Source organism: Netta rufina, assembly GCF_964035555.1.
Source record: "Netta rufina genome assembly, chromosome: 2".
Lineage (NCBI taxonomy): Eukaryota > Metazoa > Chordata > Aves > Anseriformes > Anatidae > Netta > Netta rufina.
Window position 1 is genome coordinate 10764743 of NC_140124.1, and position 27903 is coordinate 10792645.

Genomic DNA, 27903 nt, shown 5'->3' on the forward strand with positions numbered 1-27903 from the left:
GCAAATGCTGAGCAAGAAGCTCTACAAATATTTGTTTTGAGGTGTTTGTCTGTTGGTTGTCCTAGAGCAATCCATAAATGCTTGTACAGAATGTAGATGCACGTACACAGTTGTTAGTCACTTTGTGTTAGCTATTTGGCAATCAGTTAATTCAGTCATTGAATTGGTTTTATTTTTTATTTTAAATCTCAGCATACTTAGCAGCATTGGTACGTGCCTTCACATCCCTGAAATGTGGCCTCAACTCCCACTGCACTAGGATCCACCTCTGATAGGGAATAACTATCAAAACTGTATTTACCTTTCTGACACTAGAATTGTAATGAGGTTTTAAAATATTCTGTCTTCAGTGAAGACAAGCCTTGATGATAAACCATTACCTTGTTAGCAGACTTCTGCCATTCTGTTGTATTTTAATGTAGGGACAATAAGGTTTGTCCAAATTCATCACCTGCAGAGGAAATTTATCGTGGTGCTGTGTTTAGTTCAGCATTGTGTATGCAGAATATTTGTGTGCAAATACACCAGATACAGTTTTCCAGTGTTACTGTACAGTACTTCAAAGGATTCCCTTGTATCGCTTCATGTAGCACTTAGTCATAAAAAAACTACTTGAATATACATTGTGGGAACCTCAGAAGAGTGTTAATTGTATTCTGCTGCAGTGGTAGCCAGAAGGTCAGATGCTAAAATTAATATATTTCTGAATAATTAAAATTTTGTATCAAATTTGATTTTTCATGGATGCTATTCAAAGTATCATGCTAATTTATGGGTAATATATTACATTTTTTCCCTGTTAAAACAATGAGGGCCGCTCCCCTCTCCTCACAGGCAGAGGCATTTTATACCTTTAAAATAATTGAACATATTGGTAAAATCTTGGACTCATCTCAGATGTGTGCAGAAACTTTATAGAGTTAAGAGAACCTTTTTTTTTGAAAGGAATCTGCTAGAGATCTTTAGGTCAGTTTCATTAACTTTTATTGATATTATCAATATGTACGTCTGAAATAATTTTTAAAGAATCTTTAAATAGTTTATTCCTTTAAGGAAAACATTGTATATTAGCTGAGTTCCAATACATTTTTATTCCTCTTCGGAGAACAGTTGAGTATAATTATCTTTGGATTAATCAGTTTTTGAAGTCTTTTCCAATGATATGTACAGAGAGGATTAAGAGAGAGATTACTAAAGCATTAAGATTTTTTTTTCTGGTTGTTTTTAAGAAGTAATCCTGGCCTTAAGTCAACTACAAAATGATTTTCTCATAAGAAACTGTTGACCAAAGTATTAAAAAAAAAAAAAAAAAAAAAAAAAGTAAAATCACCTATAGCTATATTATTTTGTCCTGTGGCTTGAGAGGAGCTGTGCAAGCAGTGAGGGCCTGTTTTCATCATGCACCTTCTTTTCTTTTTCTTTCCTTGTTACATGTTAAGCTAGAGTTGTCTTTTTCTTTTCCCAATACAAATGTTGAAGTTCCTCTTCCCTGGCTTTTCTTCTGTTCGATGAGGAGCAATAAAAGAGAGGAATAACATCCCTCCTCACATCCACTGCTACCATTTTTCACTGGGGAATAGTTTTGTTTTTCTTGTGCTCGTTTTTCATGGGTATTAACTTGCTCCGTAGTGTTCTCTACAATTTGACCTTTATTTTATGTTTTGCTTTGGAGTTCATCAGAGTGCTGGTACAATTTAAATGCAGTCCTGCAAGATTGTTTTAATTGAATGTTTGAGTAGCTCTGTGTGCTGCTGTAATGAATGAAATTAACTTGATCTCAAGCTTGGAAAGACCGTCCCATGGACAGCTTCGTAATCAAAACCAACCAAACAAAGAAAGATCTCTAAATGACTATAGCATTCTGTTGTACAGATCTTGGATCACAGTTCATTTGCTTTTGGCTTTAGGGAGCCCGGTGCAGCCGCACCCTGAATTCCTGCTGCTCAAGTGTTTCTTCCAAGCATCCCATTGTAGCAAAAAAAAATGACAAGTGATGTAGTTCCTGCTCAGAGAACCACAATCTCACCCTCTCCTATAGGAACGTGCTTTTGGGTTATGCCTGTTCCTTCTTCTTACCTGCCTACTTGTAATCCTGGCTTAGCACTGGATTGTATCACATCAGACAAGCCTATATGGATATTGTTTGGTAGATCTGTGATAATACCTCCATTACTTTTCTGCCTTCAGGGTTTTTTGTCTGGGTTTGTTTTTTTTTTCCTCTGCTTTCAAATTCATTGGAGAGGCTGAAGAATAAAGGGCTAAGCGTGGTCTAGAAAAGTTACACCAAGTTAATTTTGCAGGGTGCTAGTGTGGTCAGTGATTTTTATTTGCTCAACAGAAAAAAACTCTGCTTATCTAAGCCTTTTTTTTTTTTGTTAGCATGACTGCATCCATGTTTGCATATGAGAAGGAACAAGCCTGCTATTGTCATTAGGTTTCCACAGTGGTGAAAGTTTCTATCACGGATCAGTATTTGTTTCAGCTTTCCAAGAGCAGTGCTCTTCTCATCTCAGGGAAATACCACCCGCTAAATGACACGACGTGCCGAAGCAAAAGCTGGGTATATATGAGTCCTAAAACCTATAAAGGCAGGAAGAAAGAACAATCTGTCATTTGAGACATCAGCCAAGACTGATTTTTTTTTTTTTAAAGGTCCATTGGACTTGTTTCGAGTCGTAGCTGATTGTAACAGAGAGCCTTAGCCCTTGTCTGTAATTCATAGCTTGTGACAAGTAGAAGGGAAAAGCAACTGCTTTAGGTGAGGTTTGCCCATGGGTCTAGCCAAAAACTAGATACAGCCAGCCAAGATGGTTAGCAAAAGGTAATATTTGAGCTGGGTCATAAACCTTGGAGAGGCAGCCATAAATCATAATTAAGGTTTTTCGGTTCCTTGGTGGTGTAACTCCTCCGAGACGGAGACTGTAACTGTTTACCAAAGCCCATTTTTTGTCTTCGGAGAAGTGTTTAGGAAACCTGAAACGGGGTTTATTAGGCATATCTGTGCCAGACAAAAGGGGGAATTGTTGGTCTCCAAGCAGCAAGCAGCATTGACAGGCTGACTGGTGTGGTCAGAAAAGATATTTCATTTCAAAGGATAAACTACAGGATTCATTTTTTTCTTTTTTATTTTTTTTTTTTATCTGAAGTTAAGCTTATCTGGTTTATGCCTTATCTAATTTAACTTATGAGAATTGTAAATTCAGCTATGTTAAGCAAACAATTTATTTTGTTTTAATTCCAGCTTCTCTTTGTTTTAATAAACCTTGGTTTTTGTTAGGATTACTGTTGTGTGGGTAATTTCACACAGATGTCTTCAAAGAGTAAGGAAAAATCCATAACTCTTTAAGGGAATAGCTGAAGGGAAAAGGATCTCTGGAACTGCTTTTCATTCCTGTGCAGTCCTAGTGGCAGGGTTTGGATTAAAGCGGTGTATCAGGAAGTTGTCTGGCTGCAGCTGGCGAGCGTAAGGGACAGCCCGAAAACTGAAGAAGAGACAAAGAGCTAATGGCTTGGGCCTATAAAACCTAAACTTTTAAAACTGTAGTCGTATTAGGACTGCTAAATGGTATAGAGAGAAGTAACAGGTCCTAACTGTGCTATGATGGGGGGGAAGATGCATTTATCTTTTCATTTTAGAAATGAAATATCTCAAAACAGTATTTTTTTTTTTTAGCTACATAGTAATATGAAATGCGAGGTGAAATGATCAGGTTGTGTTGTTCTCATTCTTTTCCAGCTTCATAAAATAGTATCAAGAAATCAGCTATTTAAGAGTAGCTTGTAATTTTATAAGGTATAAATATTGTTCTCAGACAGTGTGCATTTGGCCTGTAGACTTTGCCGTGGAGGTCATCCAGTTAAATATAGTGGTTCAATTTTCACAAAGGGCTTCATAATATAAAGGCTAATAACAGTGGCAGCAAGGCATGCTTAGAGACGGGTAATCAAATCTCGTGATTTAAGACATAAGCACATTACCTGTGAGCATCTGGAAAGCCCTCGTTTCTCTCTGTCACCTGCAAAGCCTTCTGCAATTAGCAAGGTTCATCGTGGGTATGTGTAGTGTCTAATTTCTTTGAAGCATTGCTGCTAGCCATCGTTAGGGAGAGGATACAGCCTTCCGTACTTCATCATATCATATCAAACGCTTCCACCAAGCGTGGCCCTGCTTTTCTTGGCCGTGCTGGTGAGCGACACCAGCATGGGCTGAAACAAAAGGAACCAGAAACGTGGTGGTGCTGGCTGCAAAAGCACAAAATTGCCTGATCCACCAGCAAATCCAAGTGAACTTGAGCTGTTTTTACATGCTACTTTGGGATTTAATTCAGCTCTGTATTTTGTGAATCAGTTGTGGTTGATGTGAAAAAGACCCCTCGATGTATATAGGCAGTGGTAAGGTAAGAACTGAAGGCATGGGAGTGGACAATTTCTTTTGAAATAAAAATGGAGGTATATTTTATTTCTAATTTTCGCTCTTTTATTTCTGGAGTTTGCTCTAAATAGCAACTACAGAAGTTAAAATATTTTCTAAAACATACGGTATGATGAGCATACACAGAGTTGTATCAAACTTGAGCTCTTCATTTGTAAGTAAAACCTATGGGTAGGAATTTAGATGCTGTTTTTTTTTATTTAGCATGCTGGGAAAGTAACATGTTTTAACAGGTAGAACAGCATGCTGTTTCCTCTAAATAACTCATAGAAAGAGACAAAGGCAGCTTGCAAGGCTGAAGGCTTGAATTACAGTGTTAGATTGATCCAAAATGACTTGAACGGCTTTTCCAGCACCCTATAAAGGGGAGTCCCTAAAGGGACCAGGGTGGCTGCCTGGGGCAGGGCTGCTCCTTGGCGTGCTGCTCGCTCCCATAGCAGAGCTTCCCCTACAGCTCCTGCTGGCGGGGAGGCTCTACCTGGGCTTTCAACATTTTCCTGATTTATTTTACGTCCCATTTTATAACTTTCTGCGAGCTCCATAAAAGTCAAGGTCAAACTGAGGGAACCCTGGTGAATAACGCGAGGCGTTTATTTCAAATTGATAAAGACAGAGACATCAATATTAAAAATTTCCATTACTTACATGTTTGCAGCTTCTTTTTACTGTACTTCTTAAACTATTTGGAAGTAGTCACGGGAAGTGCGTGTAGAAATCAAGCTCGGACTAACTGAATAAATTTGATTAGCTGCATGCTGAGAAAGTCAGGAGGATGAGACTGCACTTCCAGCAGTGATGCAGTATTCAGGTCAAAGTCCAAAAAGTTGGAAAAAGGGATGAAAAATTTGTACTTTTATTTTAAACGTAGGGACTACTGATCCGAAATCAACAGAAAGCCTTGTGACCCACGAGATAAAGTTAGCAAAAGCTACCCTCCTAAAGTCGGTACAGATATTTGTTTTCTTCCTTAGCTTAGCTTCAACTTGATCAAGGTATTATCATAAAACACTGAAGAAAATTCTGCAGTTACGCTTTCCCAGTTTCATTTTGCCTGGCTAGATAGCTGCATTTATAAAATTACACTTCTTGAAAGAAAAATGAAAAAAATCTCTTACACTGCAATTTTTCCTTAATTAAAAACTCAATCTGTCAAGAAACAATTAATTCAAAATATACATTATTCAAATTGAAAATTAGAATATATATCAGACGTTGCCATTAATCAGTTGCCATTTTACTAGAATTGTAATGATATTACTAGGGTTATAATTGAAATTTCTCTGTTTATTTTTTATTTCTGAGGAAAAATATGCAGTTATTTAAGCCTTTCTCAATGAAAAACACAACTGCATTTCTTGACTTTAAACAGATGGGGTAAATAAGACATCTTCAGCTATTCAAAGATGCCCATATGGAAACTGAAAACATATCGATGAAATTTTTCATCCAAAAAAGGCAAAGTATCAGGAAAAAAAAAAAAAAAAAAAGCAATAACATGGTGGCTAGAGCTCCAAGCTGAGATGGAAGAAATTCAGTTTCAAGCAGGACTTTAAAGTAGGTAAGCATAATTGCTGGTGAAAAAGGATGGCCTTTCTGAGTGGAGTGTGTGTGATTTAACTCCAAACGTATGAATTGGACATCCTAAGCTCACTTTATCTTCCGTGGAGAGAAATGGTTAATTTTAGGGCTTAATTCATCTGACCTATTTGCGATGTCTGCTCCACAACAAGATAAATTGTCGCACTGAGTAGATCACATCAAGTGTGAAGGGAGCATGGAGTGATTAGCTCAGAAATAGATGTCTGCATTTAATCAGTTTTTTTCCTTCCCCCAACCTCTCTCTCATGTTGGAGGTTACATTAGAAAATAACAGATTTGCTATAGGACAAGAGACAGATGGACACTGCCTTTATAACTCTGCTTCTACAGCTATGCTTCTGGTGCCGGAGACTCCAGGTCAGGTGAAGAGATGTAAGAGGGATTCCCACGTACATGTTAGATAGGATCGGTGTATTTCCACAACCATTTTGCTACCAATAAAATTGGATTTTTCTAAGGAAAGAAGTTTATTAAAAGAATTTCAACTCGATATTCTTTTCTATTCTAGTGTGACTATCTGCTTCACTGGAAGGATCATAAAACGTTTGGACTAGGAGGAATACACAAGCATTCAGCAGCCTTTCCAAAAGTAAACATTTCTTGATTTGGGGAGATGAAGTTTCAAATGTCCTCCTTTTGAGCGATCAAGCTATGGAAAGAATATCAGTTTGTTTGTCAGCATTATTTCCTGTACTTGAGTTGCTTAATATGTGCTCGCTTTTGCAACATCGAACACAGGGAAAAGATTTCTTGCTCTAGCAGCTCTCCTCTTTCTTAACTACAGAAAGCTGCTCTTTTCAAAAAACTGAAGCCCCAACAAACACCCAGTTGTAGGTTGAAAACACCTCTCTGAGCATTGCAGCAGGTTGAGGGGAGAAAATAAGTCTGTGCTTTTTTCTTTTGTATTTGTGTATTTCCTGTCTCTAGCTAGAAGGAGATATTGCCATGCAAAAGTGAGTTTTAGTGAAGTTCATGCTTTTACCTTTGAAAACCAGATTTGCAGCCTTCCCAGCACGTTTTGGGATAAATCACGGCTTTCTTCTCTGAACAGGTTAGGTAACTTTTGGCCACATTTTTTCCTAAGTAATTATACTTTAGGGGCCCTGCATTACAACTTCTGCCTTGAATTATTTTTATAGAGCAACTGGCAGTGCTGCTGAATAAGGTTTCTTGGTGCTTTCCATTCTGGTGCTCTTTCCTCAAATGCTTGTGCTTTTGTTAAATGCTATCTGTTCGGCCGTTACCTAGAAGAGGCAAATGTTTTATGCTGTTATGTGGTGGACTTTTTGCCTAATCCTGAATGTATTTTTCTATGTGAAACGTGCTAGTGAGAAAGTATTTTAGTTGTTTTACCTATATGAAATAGCTGAAAGACCCATATAATTGTTGAAAGACCATTCATAATGCAGTCATGAAATCTATTCAAAACAGGAAGCACAAAGAAGGGGAAGAAAAATGGAAGTGCAAATGTAAATGCCTTTTTTTTTTTTTTTTGTCATCCTCTTGTGGTATTATGTAGATCCCCAGCCAGATGGCTACTGGCTATAAGCTGTGTGTGGATTCACAGGATTTTAACTCCTCTGTTGGTTTCCCATCTGTCATAAACTCAGAAGCTGCAATCCAGAGACTGACATGAATGTCAGTGGCTTCTGTAGCACTCTGAAACAGCTACGCCCGAAGGCTGCAGAAATAGCACGAACTCTAAAGAGGACAGGACGTTGTCCCTCGTAACAGCCACGCTGCTAGACGCACAGAAAAGTTCCTTGTGGTCAGTTTAAAGTGGTGCTTTGAACGGCGTGCGACTGCTGTGGTGACAGCAGCCTCAGACAAACGTTGCCTGAAAAGTCTGCCCCAAAAGGAGGTTTTGCTGTTGTTGGAGCTTGGCGAAGGTTTTAAACCCACAGTCACTTTTGGTAGGAAATCTCATGTCTTAAAATAGAATAGCAGACAGTCTTTAACAGAGAGAAGGTGCATGGAAAGAATAGGCCTGAAACAGCTAAAAACACTACTACAAGTCATTCTTCACTTTAAAATGACCAGTTTAGGTTTCTCTACTTCTTTCCTTCAGCATATGTCATCACTCAATGAGATCCACTCTGTCTTTGTTAGTGGAGGTGAAAACAGCTAAAAAAAACTTCTCAGATTTCATGGTGTATGGTATAAAATGCACTGGTCACTTAGCTGACGCATTCCTACTGGGGCCTCATTACCCCTGAAAGCAATTAAACTTAGCTCCTAAAAGTAAAAGAAGCTCTCTGAGTCTTGCTTTAGGTCATGCCATACTCTAGAAAGTGAAATGAACAATTAATTTACACCTTTATGAAATGGGCAACAAAAGAAATAGTGTGCTCAGCCCCTGTTTCTAAAGCATTTTAGAATTAGACTTAGTGGGTAAGCATATCAAAAAGAAACGTGTGAAAGTCTGTAAGGAAATCACTATTATTATGAAGTCTGCCCAAATTTATACTTGTTTTTCTTTATTAACGGATTTGAGTTATGTGAGAATAAAAGTTACATCCCTCCAAGAAAATAACCGCTTTCCTAAGGAGTAACTGTCTGAATTAAAGCAATCTGGTAATCCAGCTTCAAAAACACAGTCATGAACAAATGAACCTTCCCTTTCCACTTTGGGCTCATTTCTGTAGGACAAGGAATAGCTGAAGAAGGTCATGAAGTGTCAGACTGTGCGTTAGGTCATTTCTATTGCTTGGTGAAGTAGCTGGGAGTTAAACACCCCTCTCAGCATCGAGCATCACAGCCAAAGCAGGTATGGGCAGGTACTTCAGCGGCACAGCAGACTCTGTATCTTCTGCCCAGGTGTCCCCATGACAAGATAAGATGCTGGCTGGAAGACTTGCCCTGCGTTGTAACACCATAACATTACAATCCTCTTGCAGTTTTTTCTTTGTGTTATGCAGAAAAGGTTTTCACAGAAATCAGAATAGGACTTCTATTTCATGAATAATATTTTCTGAAATTTATGTTAGATTGATGGTAGAATTAGCTAATTGTGCTGGGATTTAACTTCGGCTGGTAGCCACAGCAATGGCACGCTATTCAGTCTTTTCTTGCACTTTCTTCAATTTCCCTCCTCCTCCTGTGGGGTTGTCTCTGTGTCAGAGCTCATTCATCTGCCTCGAGGTTAAAGGAATAAAGTCACAACCCAGCCAGATGTTGGCAGAGGAATAACTGAAATAATCTGAAAATGAAGCCTTACTTCTGCTGACAAAATTATTAATCCTATGATTCTCTGCCTGAAGGAAGTGGCTGAGAGGAGATCGGTATGGTCCTGTTGCCTTTAATAAACCTCAGTCCTACATAATGATATAGCAGGAAGAGCTCTTGAGTGTTCAGGAAGTAATTTCCTCCCTAAAGGGCCTTTGTAATCTGCTCCATATCATCGCCATCATCATCAGTGCTCGGAGAAATAGGTTTCAGGTGCACCTGCCACAGGAGAGGGAGAACATAATTTTGCAAGTGAGAAGTATCATAATCCTGCAGAGCACTTTTGTCTCTCTGGCCTCTAGCTCTAGCATACACCATGGACTTGCAGATGAATATAATAGCAAACCATTGGTCAAAGTAATAAGTTTCCTGTGGAAGTAATGCAGAGCAGATATAAAATGCAAGACTCATGATGAAGTGAAATGGATTTTCTGTTACAAAAAAAAAGTGCATAATTTAGTTCACCCACAAGTGGTCCTGGAAGAGCCTTGAGTAGAATTCTCTACATTAAAAAATAAAGACATATGTTATAAGTTGGCTTCAGGTAAGAGAAGATGAGAAATATGAGCTGGAAGCATTTGAAAGTCATAGGTAGTAGAAAATGTATCAAAAGAGATCACACTAGTACTCCCACCAAAATCTTCGAAAGAAACTGCTCCAGAAATTCAGGATTGCAGTCTAAGATAGCGTGTACTAGGATAGTACTGTACCGGGGGGAAAATTGTAGAGTAGAAAAGGCCATTTGCCAACATCAGCCACGCCAACAGCTGGTTAGAAAATGAAGGGATATATTCCTCCTGCCCTCAGTCTGTCTCTTTTGAACAACTTGTCGGAAGGAAATGCTAACTTGTAATGGTAGGACAAAGTTTTCTTGGTGTCAGCTGTTATCTGGGTTTGCTGAGAAGCTGGCATTATCAGAGGTTCAACATATGTTCATCACCTGAGCAGTTTCTTTGGTAGATCTTTTGTTTCTTCAAATCATTTCATGACTTTTAAGTTTCTTTTTAAAAAGTCTGTGTTTTTGAAAACTTCCTTTTTGTCATTTTTCCACTTGCAATTTATCAACTTGTGCAACAAAGATAAAAAGACAAAGGTCTTTATTGTACTCAGCTGTTTTCCACTTAAGGATTTGTTTACTTATGAATCCTGTTATTTAGTACATCACTTTTATTGAAAACTGTTCTCACATGTCTGTAAACTGTCCTCAAGGCAAGCTTCGTCCTTGTCCAGACATGAACGTTTGGGACTGCTGGGAGGAGTGGGGTGGAAATCGAGGGCAATCTGAAGTACATGCAAACAAAATAAATTACTCATTTTTTGAGGTTATGAAAAAAATCATAATGTCAATGGAAAAAAAATCAAAATGGGTCTTTGAAATGGATAGGGATAAAGGCTTCACAAAGCAGTGATCATAGACTTGGTTTGGGGCAGGATGAGAAGAAAGTTGAGTTGAAATGTATATAATTAGTGAGTTTGGGTAATGGGAAGGACAGAACATATTTTGTTAGTGTACTTCGGAGTATACTTTTAAGCCAGATGTGTATGTTCAACATAGGAAATTCACTTTAAAAACATAGAAGAAAACAAACAAGTTGGGAACTTGGGGAAAGGCTTCCGGTTGTACAATCTATTATTCTTTCTGTTGATCTTGTTTTGATGAACTGTCCCACAGCTGGGGGGAGCATTGCATGAAACTTTCAGTTCCATTATTTCTGACATTCGCCTTGAATTTCAGAAGCAGGATCTAAAGCCCAGATTTTACAATTTGATCCTCTCCCTGCCTTAAAGTTTCTTTTGATTAAAGCTGTAAAAGCCTGTAAGCTTTGGCACTGTTTATCTTTGGCTCATCTTACCTGCATTACAGATCAATGCATTTTAACTCTGTAAGTTCTGACCAGATTTCAGCAGGTTTCCAAGTTTTGGGCTTGAATTAGCTTCAGCTTGGAAACTTCAGCTGGTTCAGAATGGCGCTCATTTTCTTTATATAGTATCAACTCAACCTGAGATGACTTTTGACAAGAGAGAGTCTCCTCTGGGCAAATGTTATTCATGGCCTGACTTCTGGAGCGAAGTGCTCACACCTGACTAATATGCTGATTTTCAAATAATTCAATATCTGGACAGTTTTAGAAGTTGTGTAGTCGTGCTTTTATTTATGGAGAGGGAGAGGCCAAAGAGAAGAGCTTGGAAAGAAACAAGTTCAGACAGTCTTGGTTTTTGTTAAGGAGCAACAAAAATTGATTCAGCTGCCTTTTGTCAATAAAAATGCAGCCTGCTGGAGGAATAGTTTTTACAAACATCTGAGGTTTAAGTCATGCTGCTAGCAGCAGAATCACAATTTGTACTTTAAAGATACTGTCAGTTACATGTAGTTCAGAGAAAGAGTAGGGAAGAAAAACCAGCAATTTGAAATCTCACATTACATCTGCAAAAAGTCAACATCCACTCTTTATTTTACCATATATCTTGCATAATCTGAACTGAATTTACATTTTTTCATGATTTAGCTGTTTTCCATACATCCCTAATTCTTTGACCTGGGAAATATGTCTCTTTCTCTTCTTGTTTAGTGTGAAACTGACCTTATGTGGAATTACATTTCCTGGTAATATACCATGAAAAATCACTTATTTATTTATGTCATCATACCTTATTCATTATACTTTACTTACTGAGGGGAAAATGTGTTGCATCAGTTCAGCTGAAGCTTACAGAATAACCAAGCTCCTTAGCTTTTAGAACAGCAAGGAAGATGATGATCAAAAGATTGCTGTTGGAGGAAGAGCTACTCTTCTCATTTACATTTCTGAGCATTTTCTAAGATGTCTTCCACCTCTCGATTTGAGCAGGGAAGAGTTGCAGAATCAAAGCGGCATCTATTTTAGAGTTGCAGAATCAAAGCGGCATCTATTTTATCAGCCGAAAGAAAATTCCAGCCCTCACTGTCAGCCTTCTTTGGCCATGGTTTTTCCCCTTTTATGACCAAGTGAGCATTAGAGCCTGTCAGGATGCACATAGCTGCATTAATCATCTCCGCTGGGTACAGCCAAGCGAGTGGACAGGAAGTATCTATTTACTAAGGGCTTGTCTACACGGGGAAGTAACTCCGCTCATTAAGCCTTAACTCCTTCTGTGGATTCTCCTGGAGCACCTTGCCACGTTTTAGCTCTAGGCTGCCTTGAAAAATACAGGTTTTGGTAGTGGGTGTAGTAAAACTGCAGAAAGCTTGTATTAGCATGCAGTGTGGGTTCAGACACAGGATCCTGCCTGCCCCCATGTGTCACATAATCTTTTGTAACTGACCCTCTTCATGCTCGTAGTCTGTGGCAAATGGAAGGTAGGATGTGTTAGTTCAAGCCTCTTACATCAAGCCAAGGTAATTTGCTTGTGTGTCCATGCTTCCCTGCATTCACAGAAGGAGCCTCATTGATAGTGATTTGGGTGCTACTATTACTTCGATTATTCCCCAAGTAAATAATTTTGAAGAGTACTCATTATTTTTTCATCCATGATAGTGGGCAAGAATCGTGTGGGATGATAATCCACACCTTGCATGAACCATCTATTATTTGGTGATGCTGAAGTTAGTTGGGTTGAACTGCCTTTTGCATAGAAGATTTCTCTGAACAAAGTCTTCTGGAGAACAGCCTCTAAGTGTGCAACATAAAGGCTGTTCATACCAGTGTATCCTCATCCTGGAAATAAGGGGCTTTGTTACTATGGCAGCTAAAGCTTATCTTCATGAGAAAGTTGCATCATTTTAACAAGAGCCATATTTTTAAAAGGAATTTATACTAGCATAAGTTCCTTTGTGGAAACTATTTAGTGTAGCTTAATTTCATTAAGCAAGCCTTAGCTAAACCGCACTAAACTGGTTTTTAATTGAAATTGCATTAATTCAAAAGTTTGCTGAGTACATTAACAGTGTATGCATTTTCAGTGGTGGTATTTTCTCATGCAAACAAAAACTTGCGTGGTTCTACTCTTGGTATTCATGTTTAACTGTTAATTTTGTTACTGGCTGTAAAAAGAATAGTCAAAATAATAGCCTGTAATATTAAGCAAAGTACTGTTTATTTCAAAAGACAAATGTGGAACCAGGGCACATGAAAATTGTATTGAGACAAATACTTATCAGAAAATATGTCATAACATATCTTATATAAGATAACGTATGCTTCAGCTTGCCTGGGCACATTACCTGAGTAAAAACATTATGACCATTAAAAAAAAAAAAAAAGTAAACTGAAGGAAGGTGATAACTACATTGCTAGTAAGTGAAAACTTTTTGCTTTCAGCCCCTTTGACTGCATTGCATTCTTTGGCAGTTGTGTTCTTCTCTTCTACAAACTTACATTGCTAGATAAAGTTTTATTCAGTGAAGTCTGCCAGATGGGAACAAAGGGTCGTTTCCTCCCGGTTTTTAGGACGACATTTGCTATTGTGTGTGAAATTCCAGACTGGGGTTGGCTTGAGGGATAGCAGAATGCAGGATTACATTTTAGCCCTCTACATATATTTGTACTAGGTAGCAAACAAAACGACTTTGACAGCCTTTATTTGGGGTGTATGGCTATTATTCTTTCTCAGCAGCTGTCGTTGCTGCTTCACCTCAGGTTTTGTTATACTCTGTTTACGCTGACTTACACTTGCACTTTCTTAGAAATTCTTGTTGTGGGATGGAGGCCTCACCACTTCACAATTTTTGTTGAGTTCTCTCTAGCAGAGTGAATTAAGTAAACAAGAAAGTCCACGTTTGGTTTCAAAAGAAAGAGTTCAACTATTTGAACACTGACAGTTCAGAATGTCTGGGTTTAAAAATTCAAGTATCCTATGCCTTAGCCTCAACTAAAGACACTATGATTTTGAAATAAAATACAATAAAAGTGAACTAAATGCAATATCAGGGATTAAAATAGAGCTTACACATATGTGTAGTGAAAGTATTCTTGGGGCCTTTAATTCTGTAGTGTCCTTGGCTCTGCTTTCTGCAGTGGCTCACTGCCATCTTGGAATGCCACAAGGTAAAAGCAAAGGCTTTCTTGTGTTCTGCATACTGAAGTTGAAAAAAATTAAATTGCAAAAAGAAAGAAGCAGAACAGTGCAGTTCTGTACTCGTGTAGTCCTGCTTTTTGTCTGTACTGCACTTTATGAAGCTATGCAAAACCTCACTCAAAAAGTTGTATAATGTCAAGGTTACAAACTTAGCAATCAGGAAATGCAAAAGGTAGGGCTGTGCATAAGAGCACAACTACTTCACTTGCACATGAGAGATATCTAGGATAATTATGCTAATAAACATCTTGTATGTGTGTATAGTACGTGCACTTTAATTAAACAGTGAAATGAAAAGATTTTTGTGAGGAACAACACGCATTGAACATCCCAAAATCTTCCCTAGTCTCATAACTTCCAAAATGGCAGCATTACAGCATAAACTAATCTCTTACTGCAAAAAAGAGCAGTGAAGAATTCAGTGATTTTCATTAATTTACAGTCTAATTTTCCATCTACAGATAGCTTAATTAACAAAGAAATTTCTGCCTATTTCAGCCATAAGCCTTTGTTACATCTTTCACATTCTTTAATGTCATTGAACACCTCCCTAAGTTTTTCATTGTGAGGATGTAAAAGAGCAGTCAGCAGTTAAAAGTTTACTCCAAAACTCTGGAAAGTCAGCAGAAAGGCATTTGTTGATTTTAGTGGATTGGGATTAAGTCCAGTATAAATATCTAATGATAGCAAACACTTGCTTATTCTTAAACATTTGCAAATGAATTCATATGAAAAATACATATTTCTGATGATCTCCAGTCTTGTAAAGAGGGTCTTCTGCTACTAGGTGCCCAGCTAGTCATTAGGCTATCATTGTAATTTTGTACCCTCAGAATGGCAAGTAAATGATAAGCAAAATCTGGCATCACCCTTGCCAAGAACTTTGTTCTCAGCAGCTACTCGCCATGCTTTCGGATTGCTAGGTTTAGAAGACAGACCTGAAGTTAAATCTTCTCTATTTTTCCCAACATACGTGACCTCCACTGCTGCTCAGTCAAAACATTTTCACATTCACATTCCATATGTTAAAATAGGGTAGTTATTACATTTGCTCTCAGTTGTCCTAGGAGAAGAAAGACTGAAGAGTTTATCCTCCCACTAAACTGGTGATGAAAGATGTGTTTTAACAGCAGTTTTAATTGTAAACTATAAACTCACGGAGCTTCAGAGTACAATAAAGATCTGTATAAAATCTACTGACCCCCAACTCTACATCAGCTCCCAAATTTGTGATCTGGACTTTAATAGGAAACTCCTATTTAATACAAGAACAAAGAACTAAACATTTGGAACTACTTGTACCGCTGATGTATATGGTTTTATACTTACTATAAAAAGTTAGCCTGTAAGAAATACTAGAGTACATTGCATTATAAAGTATATATAAATATCTAGTGAAGTCTGTGTCCAAGTTTCCTAACTGCCCAAACTCAGCCAGTCTCACAGCATGAAAGCCACAAATACCTAGAATTGAGCCTGGCTTCTTCCTTCTGTTGAGCCTGAAATCTTTTCACCATGTAGCAAGGATGAAATAATAGCAAGCCCCAGGGATGTGGTGCTGAAAGGCAGAAGCTAGCAGCTGAGCAATGGCAAGGATCAACTCCTTAAATTGTCTTTCCATTGCAATTAACTGCATACCAAATCTCAGCCAAATGGTGGCTAATAGCAGGGATGAAGTTTAACCTGTTTGACTTTGCACTGAAAGGGACGAGCGCCACAGGTAGCCTCGCTTACGGTGAAGTACAAGCAGGAGATTTAACAAGCTACTACTTGTCAGCTCTTAATTAGCAGTTCCCATCAGAGTGGCAGCACCCAACTGCAGCACCGTCTGCTTCAGTGCAAAGTCCAATTCATTAGTTTAAATTTTCAGAGGCATCGTATTTTGCTTGGGTGATGGTATTTAACAGCTAAAGCTAAAGATTTACCTATCTTTCAGTTTCTGTCAGTAGGAACAGTTTCCAGCTAGACATAGTACTTGATGGTATCTGCTAAATTGGACACAAACAGCGGGTCAGGAGATTCCCTGAGCTAAAACGCTAGACATGGTGCAAGGTGATTTTTGTTTATTTTGTTTTGACTTGCAGTGCAGATTTCCATATCTACTACTTTGCTAAGATGTCTGTAGATCATTTGATTTGGCCAAGTGCGTCCCTAACAACTAGTAGCACTGCTGTTTTGACAGTTAAGTCTGGTTTGCCTCCGCTGTAACTTTGCCACTGCATGGCAAGGCATGCTTTGCTAGGGGCTTTGCTGAGCTTGAGAAGATAACCGATGCTGTGTGTATTCACAAGATAAAGAGCAGTTTGTTGAGCCTGCCTGTTCACCCTTCCTGGTCAGTAAGAAATGTGGGTGACATGTAGCTCTTGCCTAAAGTTGTGTAAAATAAAGTGGTATACTTCTCGAACTAGTACATTCAAGAGTAAATTAAAAGATAGTAAAACCTTACTCAAATTACACCAAGGAACAGTTGGAGAGTTGGAAACTGAGAAAAATGATTTGCTTCGGGCCCTGTTGTGAGTGTGTGATTGAAGCGTGTAAGCTGGCATGTCAGCCACACAAAACTTCCTTTATAAGGAGAATACTTCTTATATTTTCCAGGTCCCATGGATTTCTGCAAAATCTGAGACACATCCTGCTGATATAAATTCTTAGGGTTTTACCAATCTTTTAGTTTTCAACCTTTTTCCAAAAAGCTGTATCCTACTGTAAGCTTGTTAGCAGGACGTGACAGAAATGGCATGAAACAAATACATTTGTACAGACAGCTGAAAAATCATGATGGCTGGCAAATCACAATTGGAAAATTAATGTTTACCTCAGCTTTTAGTTTTTCTTTCCAAAATATTTAAATGAATGCTATAGCGAAGGAGGGGGATGAGAAACATCTTCAAGCATTTCTCTGTAAACGTGCATTTCTTTTTTGTAGTTTTAAAGAAACTTTGGAGTTCAAACTTCTTGAAAACATCGCATAGATGAATCGGCCTTTTTCAGCACTTAACCTCTAAGCCATAGATTTGTGTACATACTTACATGCACTGGAGTTTATCCTTGTTGTCTCACATATGTGCCCTCACTCATAAGCAAATAATCAGGGGTGATAAATACAGTTTTAAGAATCTAGTATGTCTCCAATTAAACTTCAGACTATTATTTGTATGAGGAAGTTGTGCATATTGTAGTACTGTGAGCATTTTCTATTGCTTGGAGGCACTACTATGCAGTATTTTATTAACTATTAACTGTCTGATAAAGGTTATTTTTCAGATTTTGTAATAATATAGAAAACAGCTTAAATATATTTGCAGAAATGCAGGAAGTATACTGTTCTGGTTAGTTTTACCATGTGGGAAGAGTGACAATGCAATGAACAGGAATAAATATGCCACAATCTTTTTATCTTTTTCTTTAATGCCAAAAGCTCTTTATATTTCTTTTATACCATGCAAACAAAAGATGAAAATAAGGTTAATAGTCTGGGCTTTTTAGAAAACAAACAAACACACACCCTGGTTTGATGTTTTTGTAAGTGTGGTGTATAAGACTCACAGTTCTTACATTCTTGTAAGAACCTCTGACATTCTACAACAATAGTGGAGTGTCAACTCAGTGCTTAACAAAAGTGCCCTTAAAGAGTAAAGCAGAGATATAAAAATGAAAAAAATGTATATTATTTGAAGGTAGAATAGCTCCTAAAATTATTGTATCTTGAAAAAAAATAATAAAAACAGGAACACAACAGAACGTAGGTGATTGCTGTGTTCTGGCAGAAGGATGTGGTGTTTGCGTGCTCCAATAGCATAAAGTGTAATAAGGATGGGTAGGGGGGCGGTGAAGAGATTCATTCCAAAAGTGTACTCCTGATCCCAAATAAATGCTTTCTTGCACCCATCCAACTTATTCTGTAAGGGACACTGGAGGAGCTAGAATAAAAATTGTGGGAAAATATTCTCCTCCCTCAGCAACAGTCAGAGGGAGAGCTCAGTAGGGTCTTTTCAAGGACAGGCCTTCCTCTGCCCCTGTGGGCAGACATTTTAGGTGTAGATCTGCCACTGCACACTCTCAGAAGCCTGAAACTACATCAAATCCTTTGCTCTCCCTCTCTGTCTCCCTAGGACATTGGCTTCTTTTCCTACCCTAGGTACACAAGAAGGAGTTTGCTAGCCCTGAAGGTCAGCCCTTGCTTAGGTATGGGGCTGCATGGAGGATGAGTTCCCAGCAGCGGACTGGTGGCCCTCAGGCCCAAGAATCGCAGGGGTTTGTTTGAGAGAAAATCCACCTCCTTGCCCTTCTGCTCTCACATGTGTGTATGGCAGACCGCCAGAAAAAAACAAAAAATGTTATTTTTGAAATAGTTGGGATAACAGGAACCATTTGATTTGCTACAAAATAAACTGAGAACTGGTCTGTTGTTTCACACTGTTATCAGGGTTGAGGAGGATGAGTGTTTTCCTCCTTGATCCTCACACGGTGCTGTGTACAAGGCTCCGTGTCCAGCCTGTCTGCTGCAGTGTTGGTCACAAAGCAGATACTTAGGAGAGAGCTAGAATACAGAGAATAGTTTCATTTTTAGTCAGTTCTGCATTAAACAAGGAGTTTTATGCTTCCTTTAAGATAGTAGTGCTGTAAAGATTTTCCTTTTTATTGTTAGCCTCAAGCCCTCTTTGTGTATTTTATAGGTCTATTTTCCTTAAGAATTAAATTCTACAATTAATCATATGGTTCTCTTACAAATTAAGAGGGTTTTCCAACTTGCAGTGTCCTCAAGTTCTGTAGTATGAATGCAAAGGAGCTCAAGGGGATGCAGGATCTTTTTCCTACTATTCCCAATAGAGACTTTCTCTGAATCATTCTTAGGTGATGGTATCTACTAGCTGTCATTCTTTGTTGTATTTCTGTCATATTCCTTCTTATCGTTCCCTCAAAAATATATTCCTAGCCTTTCTCTTCTGGGAGGTCCATCCAGTTGCCCTTGCGTTAAATCCCAGGGGGAAAAGATTTCTAAAGCAGAAGTCTTGGACTGATGAGACTACACTGTCTGTAAGAGCCCTGTGCACTTCAGCTCTTCTCTGGTATCTCCAGGAGCCAGGGGTGCCTCACATACAATTGCAACTGGACATACATATCACTTCACATGATCTTTTTTTGTTTGTTTGTTTTTGAAGTGAAGTACGTAATAGTGCTGTTAAATCATTGATCCTCCCTAATGATACTGTGCTTTATTTCATTATACCTGTAGAGTGTGTGAGTGTTGCTGAGATAGTACCAGATCTTGAAGCTTGACAGTCCTCTTTGACAAGCACATATAGGTCTCATAGACTGCTAAATTGCATTTTTGCAACCGATGAAATACTCAAACCTGTTTAATTTTTGTGAATTTGAGAGGAGGGACACTTACAATACTTAAATTCCCATCTTTAACATTGCACAGATGGTGTAATGTTTCTGCATTTTTATCTTATTTTGGGTTACTGAAGTTAATATTCTGCTAGTTACAAGTATCCGCATGCATACCACAGAGTTCATTTTGAGGACAGAGCTCTCGAATAAATTATGCATGTTGGTAGCAGTCATAAATCAGTCATTTTTTCATTCAGAAAGTGGTGGCACTGGAAGAAAGTTCTACAGTGATCAAAATGCATCGTTAAGCTTTTAAAAAGAAATTCTATTGCCTGTTGTAGAGCCGTAGGCGATTTATGGCTTATCTGTACTTATTGCCTTGAGCTTTTAGAAAATTTGTAAACAAAGCCAGATGCTCATTATGTTCCCATTCAGGGTTGGTTAGATGGTTAAATGCCATCAGAAGAACTTTGGTCCTGTTGGGTTTTAGAATGTTACAGAAAATGGAATTGTTCCAAACTGTTGTTGCTTTTTTTTTTTTTTTTAATATTTATTATCTATGAAAATATACCTTCTGCATTTTTCTGGATTTTTTTTTTTTTTATTGTTTTAAGTGGTAAAAATCTGAAATTAAAAATTGGAGAACTATACCGTAAACTAAACAGTGGATGCAGCTTTTTGTCTGTGTCAGAGTGCATACTTACCCAGAATTATATAAGTCAAGGGCCACTGGCCCTTTTTAAGGGTTTAGAACAAAGCAGGAGTTTGTGAACACCTCAGACTAGGGTGACTTATGCTTATGCTTTTTACCAAATTTTAGGGAGTAGATATGTGAACTACGTGACTTTTCGTAGCCAATTTGATAAGCTAAGTCATTTGCTATTGGTTTGATAATTTACTGATCACCTTTTGTCTTTTGTATAGATTATGTGATATGGAAGGAATTCTGGTAAACTGCTTTTTTGCTTTTTTACTACTCTTTAAGCATAAGAAAACATGATGCTGTATACAAATTGGATTGCTCTTAAGAATTTTTTCCGTGTATTTATTGTAAGATGATCATGTAATCCATTTCATAATTCATGATTAACTTTTTGATGTATTTTTTTTTATTTATTGGCTGCAGCTGACCAAGTAAACAGGTCATGGCACGCTTAACGAAGAGACGACAGGCAGATACAAAGGCTATCCAGCATCTTTGGGCAGCTATAGAAATAATCCGGAACCAGAAGCAAATTGCTAACATTGACCGTATTACAAAGTAAGTGATCTATTCAAAAAAAAATCTTAACGAGGGGAAAGTTTGATGATATTAAAAGCCCTAAGAAACAGAGACATTAAATATAATGAGAGACTGTGAAAAAGCTACACAAACTGCTGAGTCACTAATTATAACAGAGTACCTAAAGATCCCAAAGTGAGATTTAATCTATTGAGATGAGATGTTGTTCAGCCTGTATTTGTTTTGTATAAGTTTGTAGGAAATACACAATCTTTATAGTACTTGAACTGAATTTATTGCATTAGAGTTACTTGCTAGCTTGGCCAAAAGAGAAGAGGTCTGTCTTAGGACCAATACTGTTTAATATCTTTATCAACAACATAGACAATGGGATCGAGTGCACCCTCAGCAGATTTGCAGGTAACACTAAGCTGAGTGGTGCACTTGATACAACAGAAGTGAGGGATGCTACCCAAAGGGATCTGGACAAGTTAGAAAAGTGGGTCCACTTGAACCTAATGAGGTTCAACAATCTAAGTGCAAGGTGCTGCACCTGGGTCGGGACAATCTCAGACAGGAGTTACACACTGGGAGAAGAACTTATTGAGAGCAGTGGAGAACTCCTTTCTGCAAAACAAAGATAAATAGGAAGTCAAACTGCTTGGTTGCACAAGCCATATTTTTTGAGATGGGCATAGGATGCTATTAAAGAAGACATGGGTGTATTATATCTATAGTTAATACTATTGTTAATATTAAAGTATTCTTCATGATGTAGTAGGTGCTATATATACAGAGAAATATTTATTGTTTATTCTGTTGAGCTTGCAATGTTCAAAAAGGTCTAACATATTAAAATAGCTTTTTGAATAACTTGTACTAGCCACTATAATAAAAGCTGAAGGTTTTGTGCCTCTCTGCTTTGTCTGCATTTCCAGGCCAACATGCACATCACATTTGTCCAAGTAATCAATATGAATAATTTAAAAGAACAAAACTAACCAGTTGGCAGCTCTTCAGTTGCTAGAACCAATGTGAACTGATAGTGAGGGCAGAGACCACCAAAGGGGAGAGATATAAACAGTGCAGGTGACTAATGAAGTGAAAATCAGTATAATATGGTCTGTTGACACAGTTTGGAATCTGTGGGGTGGAAGTGACAGGCAAAACTGGCTTAATAAGTAGAAGTGGAACAGTTTAGGTTGTCCAAACATAGCAAATAATAAGCAGGAAAAAAGAAAAAAGATGATGTACCAGGTGAATTAGTATGTACTTGGCTCTTACAACAAAAATAAATGCACCATTAAACCAAAAAGCACCTTACTAGAGAATTCCAAGCAGGCTTAAGAGGGAGATTGTATTTTAAGAAATTTCATTTTTGAGCTTGCACTTGAGCTTCTGAATGCTGTAAAACGTTATGTGTATTAGCATCATGTCTACAAGGAGATAAGTAGGTAAACTAATGCTATACACTTTCCATTTTAACGTTTCAAATGACTTGCTCCAGGCCATATATTAGCTGAGTTTGGTAGCTGTTTATGTTTTTTTCGATGTAATAAAGAGAGACAGGCACGTCTGGCAGGGGATTCATCCCACTCTTATAAAAGATGCCTATTTTAAGATGGTGCAAGTAACATTTAGCTGAGTGAAGTTAGGGAAGAGAAATCCTATCATTACAAACAAGGTTGAGAAAACAAGTAATTAAAAACTAGAAAAAGGGGTACTGCTCTTAGTAACTGAAGGTTAGGTTGGTGTTTTTTTAAACAGTCTTGATCCAGATTGTATGACTCATCTGTAATCAGAAGAAAAATACCTTAAATGACTAAACAGAGATGCAAGCAGCCATAGTACTTTGAGAAAGATGAATATTATAGAAGTTTGGAAGATCATTAAAAAGTTTGGAATGGTTTGTTGTCTCTCTGGTGCAAGGTGTTAACAGTAAAGAGTTATCTAAAATGTGCTAGGACACTGTAAATGCTCAACATGCACATCAGTGACAGAAGGTATCTAGTTTCGATTATACGATATTTTTAAGGAGATAACATTTGACAAGGAAGGAAAAGACAAAGGTCTCTGAGTTGCTTTCCACTTCTAGTTATTAATGGAGAAACACAGATGACTTAGAAAATGAGAATGCAGATTACATAATATTCAAAATAAAGGTCTGAAATTAGCGGGGTATCAGAATATCTCTTCTGATGAGAACTGAAAAACTGATGTATTCTTTCAGGCTTAAGGATCATTTGGTCAAGTAAAATTGCCATTCCTTCAAAGATAAATCAGTGTCTTTTTTATTTTATTTTGTTTTGGTTTGGTTTTGATTACATATTTAAGGTAAGTGACAGTCATCCTACCATATCATATAGCGGTTTATAAGTTGAACAGATGATTCATAATTTAATTTTGTTGTTTGCTTGTGGTTTGGGGTTTTTTATTTGTTGCTGGAGACAGGTTGTCCTGTATGTTTTGTGACTTGTTAGTCCAGACACCATTGGAGGATGATATGTTGATGTCTTCTTCATCATATCGTTCGCTACTTTTAGGCATATCTATTAATCATCTTTTCTTCTAACTGGAAACTCTGTATGGTTCTCTCTCTCTTTCTCATTTTCACAGTTTATTTCATTTAATTCTTGCTTCTTCTGGCCTCCTGGTACTGAATAGAAGTATGCCACTGTATGTATTAGACAGCATTTACTTCTTATGATCAGGAAGGAAATGCTGGTAGCGTAAAAAGAATATTCATACTTTATGGGTAATGAACTGTTTCAACTCAGTATAAAAAAAAAAGATGAATTTATGTAACACATTAAAATAATGTAAAATGTAACCTGTGTACTTTATATAATAATTAAAAAATACCTGGGGTAAAGAAAGACTTCCCTAAGATACTGGTAATGGGAAGTAGGCAAGAAAAATCTATAGAACTAGACACTCGTTTTCTGTAGAGAACATAAGAGTAGGAGGATGGTGTAGGAGGAGCCAAGAGCACTAGAAGGTACTTCTGATATTGTCAGAAAAACCTATAAGGAAAGAGGCCCTTTAATTAAAAGTCAACTAAATCAAGTACGCTTTGCTATTTAAATTGATGAGGGGGAAAAGCAAGAATAGAAAAATGCATGATTAGTAGCTGATTGAAAACTGTCTTACATTGAGGAAAGAGTTTTCACTTGGAAAATTTCAAAATACAAGTTAGAGCCTTTAAGCAATTCATTATTAAGCTTATTGAACTGTTGGTGATTATTTTGGAAAGTTCACTGCATACAGAGCAGTATTTAGAAACAAAAAAGTATCTGTTTTTGAAGGAATTAAAAATATATGTGGAAAAATGACAAGAATATGACATTAATAAGTGGAGTATTATATAAATACTTAAAGGATTGGTAGGGAAGAGACCGTATTGCACAGACCTGATGTCTCCAAAACAATCACCAAATCATTATATGAAAGGAATTCTACAATTTTAGTCATTTTACGTAGGGGTACATTTTACTTGGGAAGTTACTTTCCATTGGTAGGAGATAAGTGTTTGCCGTAGCTTGAAAAATAAGTGAAGGACTGAAAATCAATGCTAACAAGCAATAAGTGCAGCAAATGTAAAGGAATTAGTATAAAAATTGCAAACTGCCTTTTGAGAAGAACTTTATTAATATATTTATATTTAATTTCTTCTGTTGTTACAAAGGCTCCAGTGTGTTCAGTGCATTTTTATGTAAGAGTAAAGCTCATCTGAAGGCATGATAACATTCGTACCAATATGCAAAATAAATATTCTGACCCAGCTTATATTGTCATAGTTTATTTCGAGTTGTTCAATTATAATCATCTAAAAATCTAACTACAAGAAATATCTGGCATTTCTAAACTACCAAATTACTTGCTAACAAAATGATATTTCTAAAAGGTATTTATCAAATGTGATTATTTTTCTGTCTAGGCCTGGTGTTGCAATAATTTAACCTTAATATGACTATTATTTAGATGAGTATTATTGGGATTAGTTATGCTGTAAACACTAGCAGGGAAATGGCTTCCCATATCTTACGAATTCTCTGTCAAGAGCGCAGCTTGACAAATTGTTCATCCTAAAAGTGTGTTAAAAATGATAATTATGCTTTGACTTTCTCAGTTTTTTCCTCATTATCTTCCATCTGTTTTGGATTTGGGGTAACCTCAAAAATTGATTCTATGGAATAAAATGCATTAAAATACACTGGGAAAAAAAAAGCATGCATATTTAAATGAGTAGGATAAATTATTGACAGTTAGCATAGCAGATTGGTAAGTATTTCTGTACAGACACGTTTTTAAAGTTCTCTTTCTTTGGCTACTCTAGGCTTCCAGTTTCTTTTAAAGTATTTTCTTTACTGTGAGGGTGACAGAGCACTGGCACAGGTTGCCCAGAGAGGTTGTGGAGTCTGCTGTTCTGGAGATATCCAAAACCTGCCTGGATGCCATCCTGTGCAACGTGCTCTGGGTGACCCTGCTTTGCAGGGGGGTTGGATCATCTGATCTCCAGAAGTCCCTTCCAACCTCAGCCGTTCTGTGCTTCTGTTATAATTTCCTTACAGGCAATCGGACTCCTAAGATTTAATTAACTATTAATACCTTTTTTGCCCTGTTTCTCTCAAGGTATTGGGTTTCCTCGGTAGCAATTTATGAACATATTGTGATCTTTATGATTAGTTTGGAGTTCATTATCTGTTAAGGTAATGTTATTAAAATACCCAGTTGACAAGTATGACAAATAGGAGTTTGCCACTGTAAACAAAGAATCCTTCTGGTTTCTAAACCATTTCATGGCTTCTTCACTAATGCGAAGAACCGAAACGTAAATCTTTTCATCCATACTTCCTTATATTTTTTCTCTCTCCCTTTGATGTGATACATGATTTATTTAGTTGATTGGCTTCTCTCCCTCTCTCTTGTAAAGGCTCTTTCTGTACTGTCTTTGTGTACCGTGACAGGGAATGCCCTGGCACCATCTGGAGCAGATATGATGTGACCACGCTGCGTTGCCTTTGGCTCATGGAGTGTTTCTTTGGCTGTGACATATTCTTTGTTTGTTTTATATGTGTGTGTGGTTCTTCAGTTCTAAGCGCCAAAAATAACACAGCCCACAGCAACACTATTCTTGAAGCTGGAGGCTTGTGTAGCTTGCCATCGGGCATGGCATGAAGGCAACTGAGGACACATAGCATGCTGGAACAGCGTTGGAGTGCCCTGGGCAGGAGGAGTCAGTCTTGGCGTGGTTTACGTCCATGTTCTCTATCTGGAGGAACTAACCTCGTGGCCATGCTTTGCCTTCTTCCCAGAGGGAACAAGTTGGCTTTCTCCAGAATGGAGCCTGAGAATGGTTTACTTTGGGAATGAGACAGAGTGACCATAGTCCCCTGGGTAGAGGTATCCCAACTTTTTGGGAGGATAAAGCTGATGGAAAGAATATTAGCTAGGATAATGTTGATATGCTGTAATTGAAGAATTTGTATTGTTTTAAACTGAAGTTTAAAGTTTAAAGTTTTTTTGATGAAACTCAGTTCCACCAGTCAGCCGTTTCACAACATTTGTGATAGAAAAATGTATTTTTCACAAACAGGTACACAGACTCTCAACTGTTTTAATTGGTATTCAAATGGGACGGTCCAGTACCAGGTCCTTGAGTGGACATAAATCATTTTTGCATATTTATGCTGTGGACTCATTTTTATTACATTCTAATTTGATATAAGTGCAGCTAAGTCAGGTCATCTGAGAGAACTGAGCAGATTCTAAGCCTACAGAGAGTAGTCTCCGTGAGTCCCTTGTTAGCTTTGTGCTGACTGACATTAATCAGCACTGATGGGATAGCATCCCAGAAAAGAATTACTTGGTATGAAAGATTACTTTAAAATGATGAGATTTTTCTGGTCCCAAAGTTGAGGTGGAGTCACTAGCAGATTGAGTATGTGACCCCCTTGGTTTGACATTTAGTCCTATGAGGAGGATTTCTTCTCCAAATATCACTCTATGAAATTTCTCTAGTCAATCCCTGAGGATATTTAAAGTTAAGGGCCTCTCCCATCCATAAATCTGTTTCTGTTGCCTTAATTCTCCTGCTGTTCTCTTTCTAGGCTGTCTGCTTTAACAGAAATCAATTTCTAGAAGCACTGATTAGAGCAAAGATGAGAATGAGCAATTTGAACAGGTAGAGAATAATCATAGGAGAGTATAAATAAGAAAATGAGCAATTTGAACAGGTAGAGAATAATCATAAGAGAGTATAAATAAGAATATGTAATGCAATGGCAAGAAAAAAATTGTAAAATCAAGATACTTACAGTATTGCTTATTTGAAGCTCAGAAAGTTGTTAGAAAAACTTGTCACTATTTATAGTACATCTGATGAGAATTTAAATCTCCCTAGTATTTTGCATGTTGCAACTAAATAGTCATGCATAAACAAAAATAGTAAGCCATAAGAATGATTAGGAGAGCAGATTACTCTGGATTTAGAACTAGATAATCCTGTTTTTTTAACTTTACATGAGCAAAATTATTGTAGCACCTGATATTTTTGACTGAAATGGAAACTTAGATACGTTTTTCTGCTCTGGTGGTTTCTTATCCTTTGTCAAGTCATTCCTCTAAATGTATCTGCCTTTTTGTTACTGAAGAGCAGGCTTATCTGAAAACAATGGTTCGAAATAAAGCATCCTCCTGTTAGCCATAAAAATGCAGCGGCTGCTTGAGTTCACTTCTAATCAGTGTTACTGGCTCCTTTGCCACATTTTTACATTATCCCAATATTTTAAATGCGACCATGTGGAGCAAATAGCGTTATTAAGAGCAACTCTTCAGAATCCAGTATATGTTAATCAAACCGTGGCCAGTTGTACTGTGGTGGAACAGGTGAATGCTGAAGGAGATGCTCAGGAAGCTCACATTCTACCAGCTGAGAAAGGAGGAGGAACAGTGCAGTGAAGATTTTTCCGTGCCCTGCAGTGTAATAGCAATTTCTGATTATGTGAGGGTAAGCAAAAGTGTGGAGTCCGAC

The 27903-nt window shown here is 37.6% G+C and overlaps 1 protein-coding gene across 4 annotated transcripts in view; it reads left to right on the plus strand.

Moving 5' to 3' along the window:
• The window catches only part of ZMYND11 (zinc finger MYND-type containing 11), a 105136-nt gene that overhangs the window by 22267 nt on the left and 54966 nt on the right, over nt 1-27903 (plus strand). For all 4 annotated transcript variants that reach the window (XM_084306837.1, XM_084306839.1, XM_084306838.1 and 1 more), the window contains exon 2: nt 20775-20909. In XM_084306837.1, coding sequence (XP_084162963.1) covers nt 20794-20909 — 116 coding nt within the window. In that variant the 5' untranslated portion in view covers nt 20775-20793. The remainder of the gene's footprint in view (nt 1-20774; nt 20910-27903) is intronic.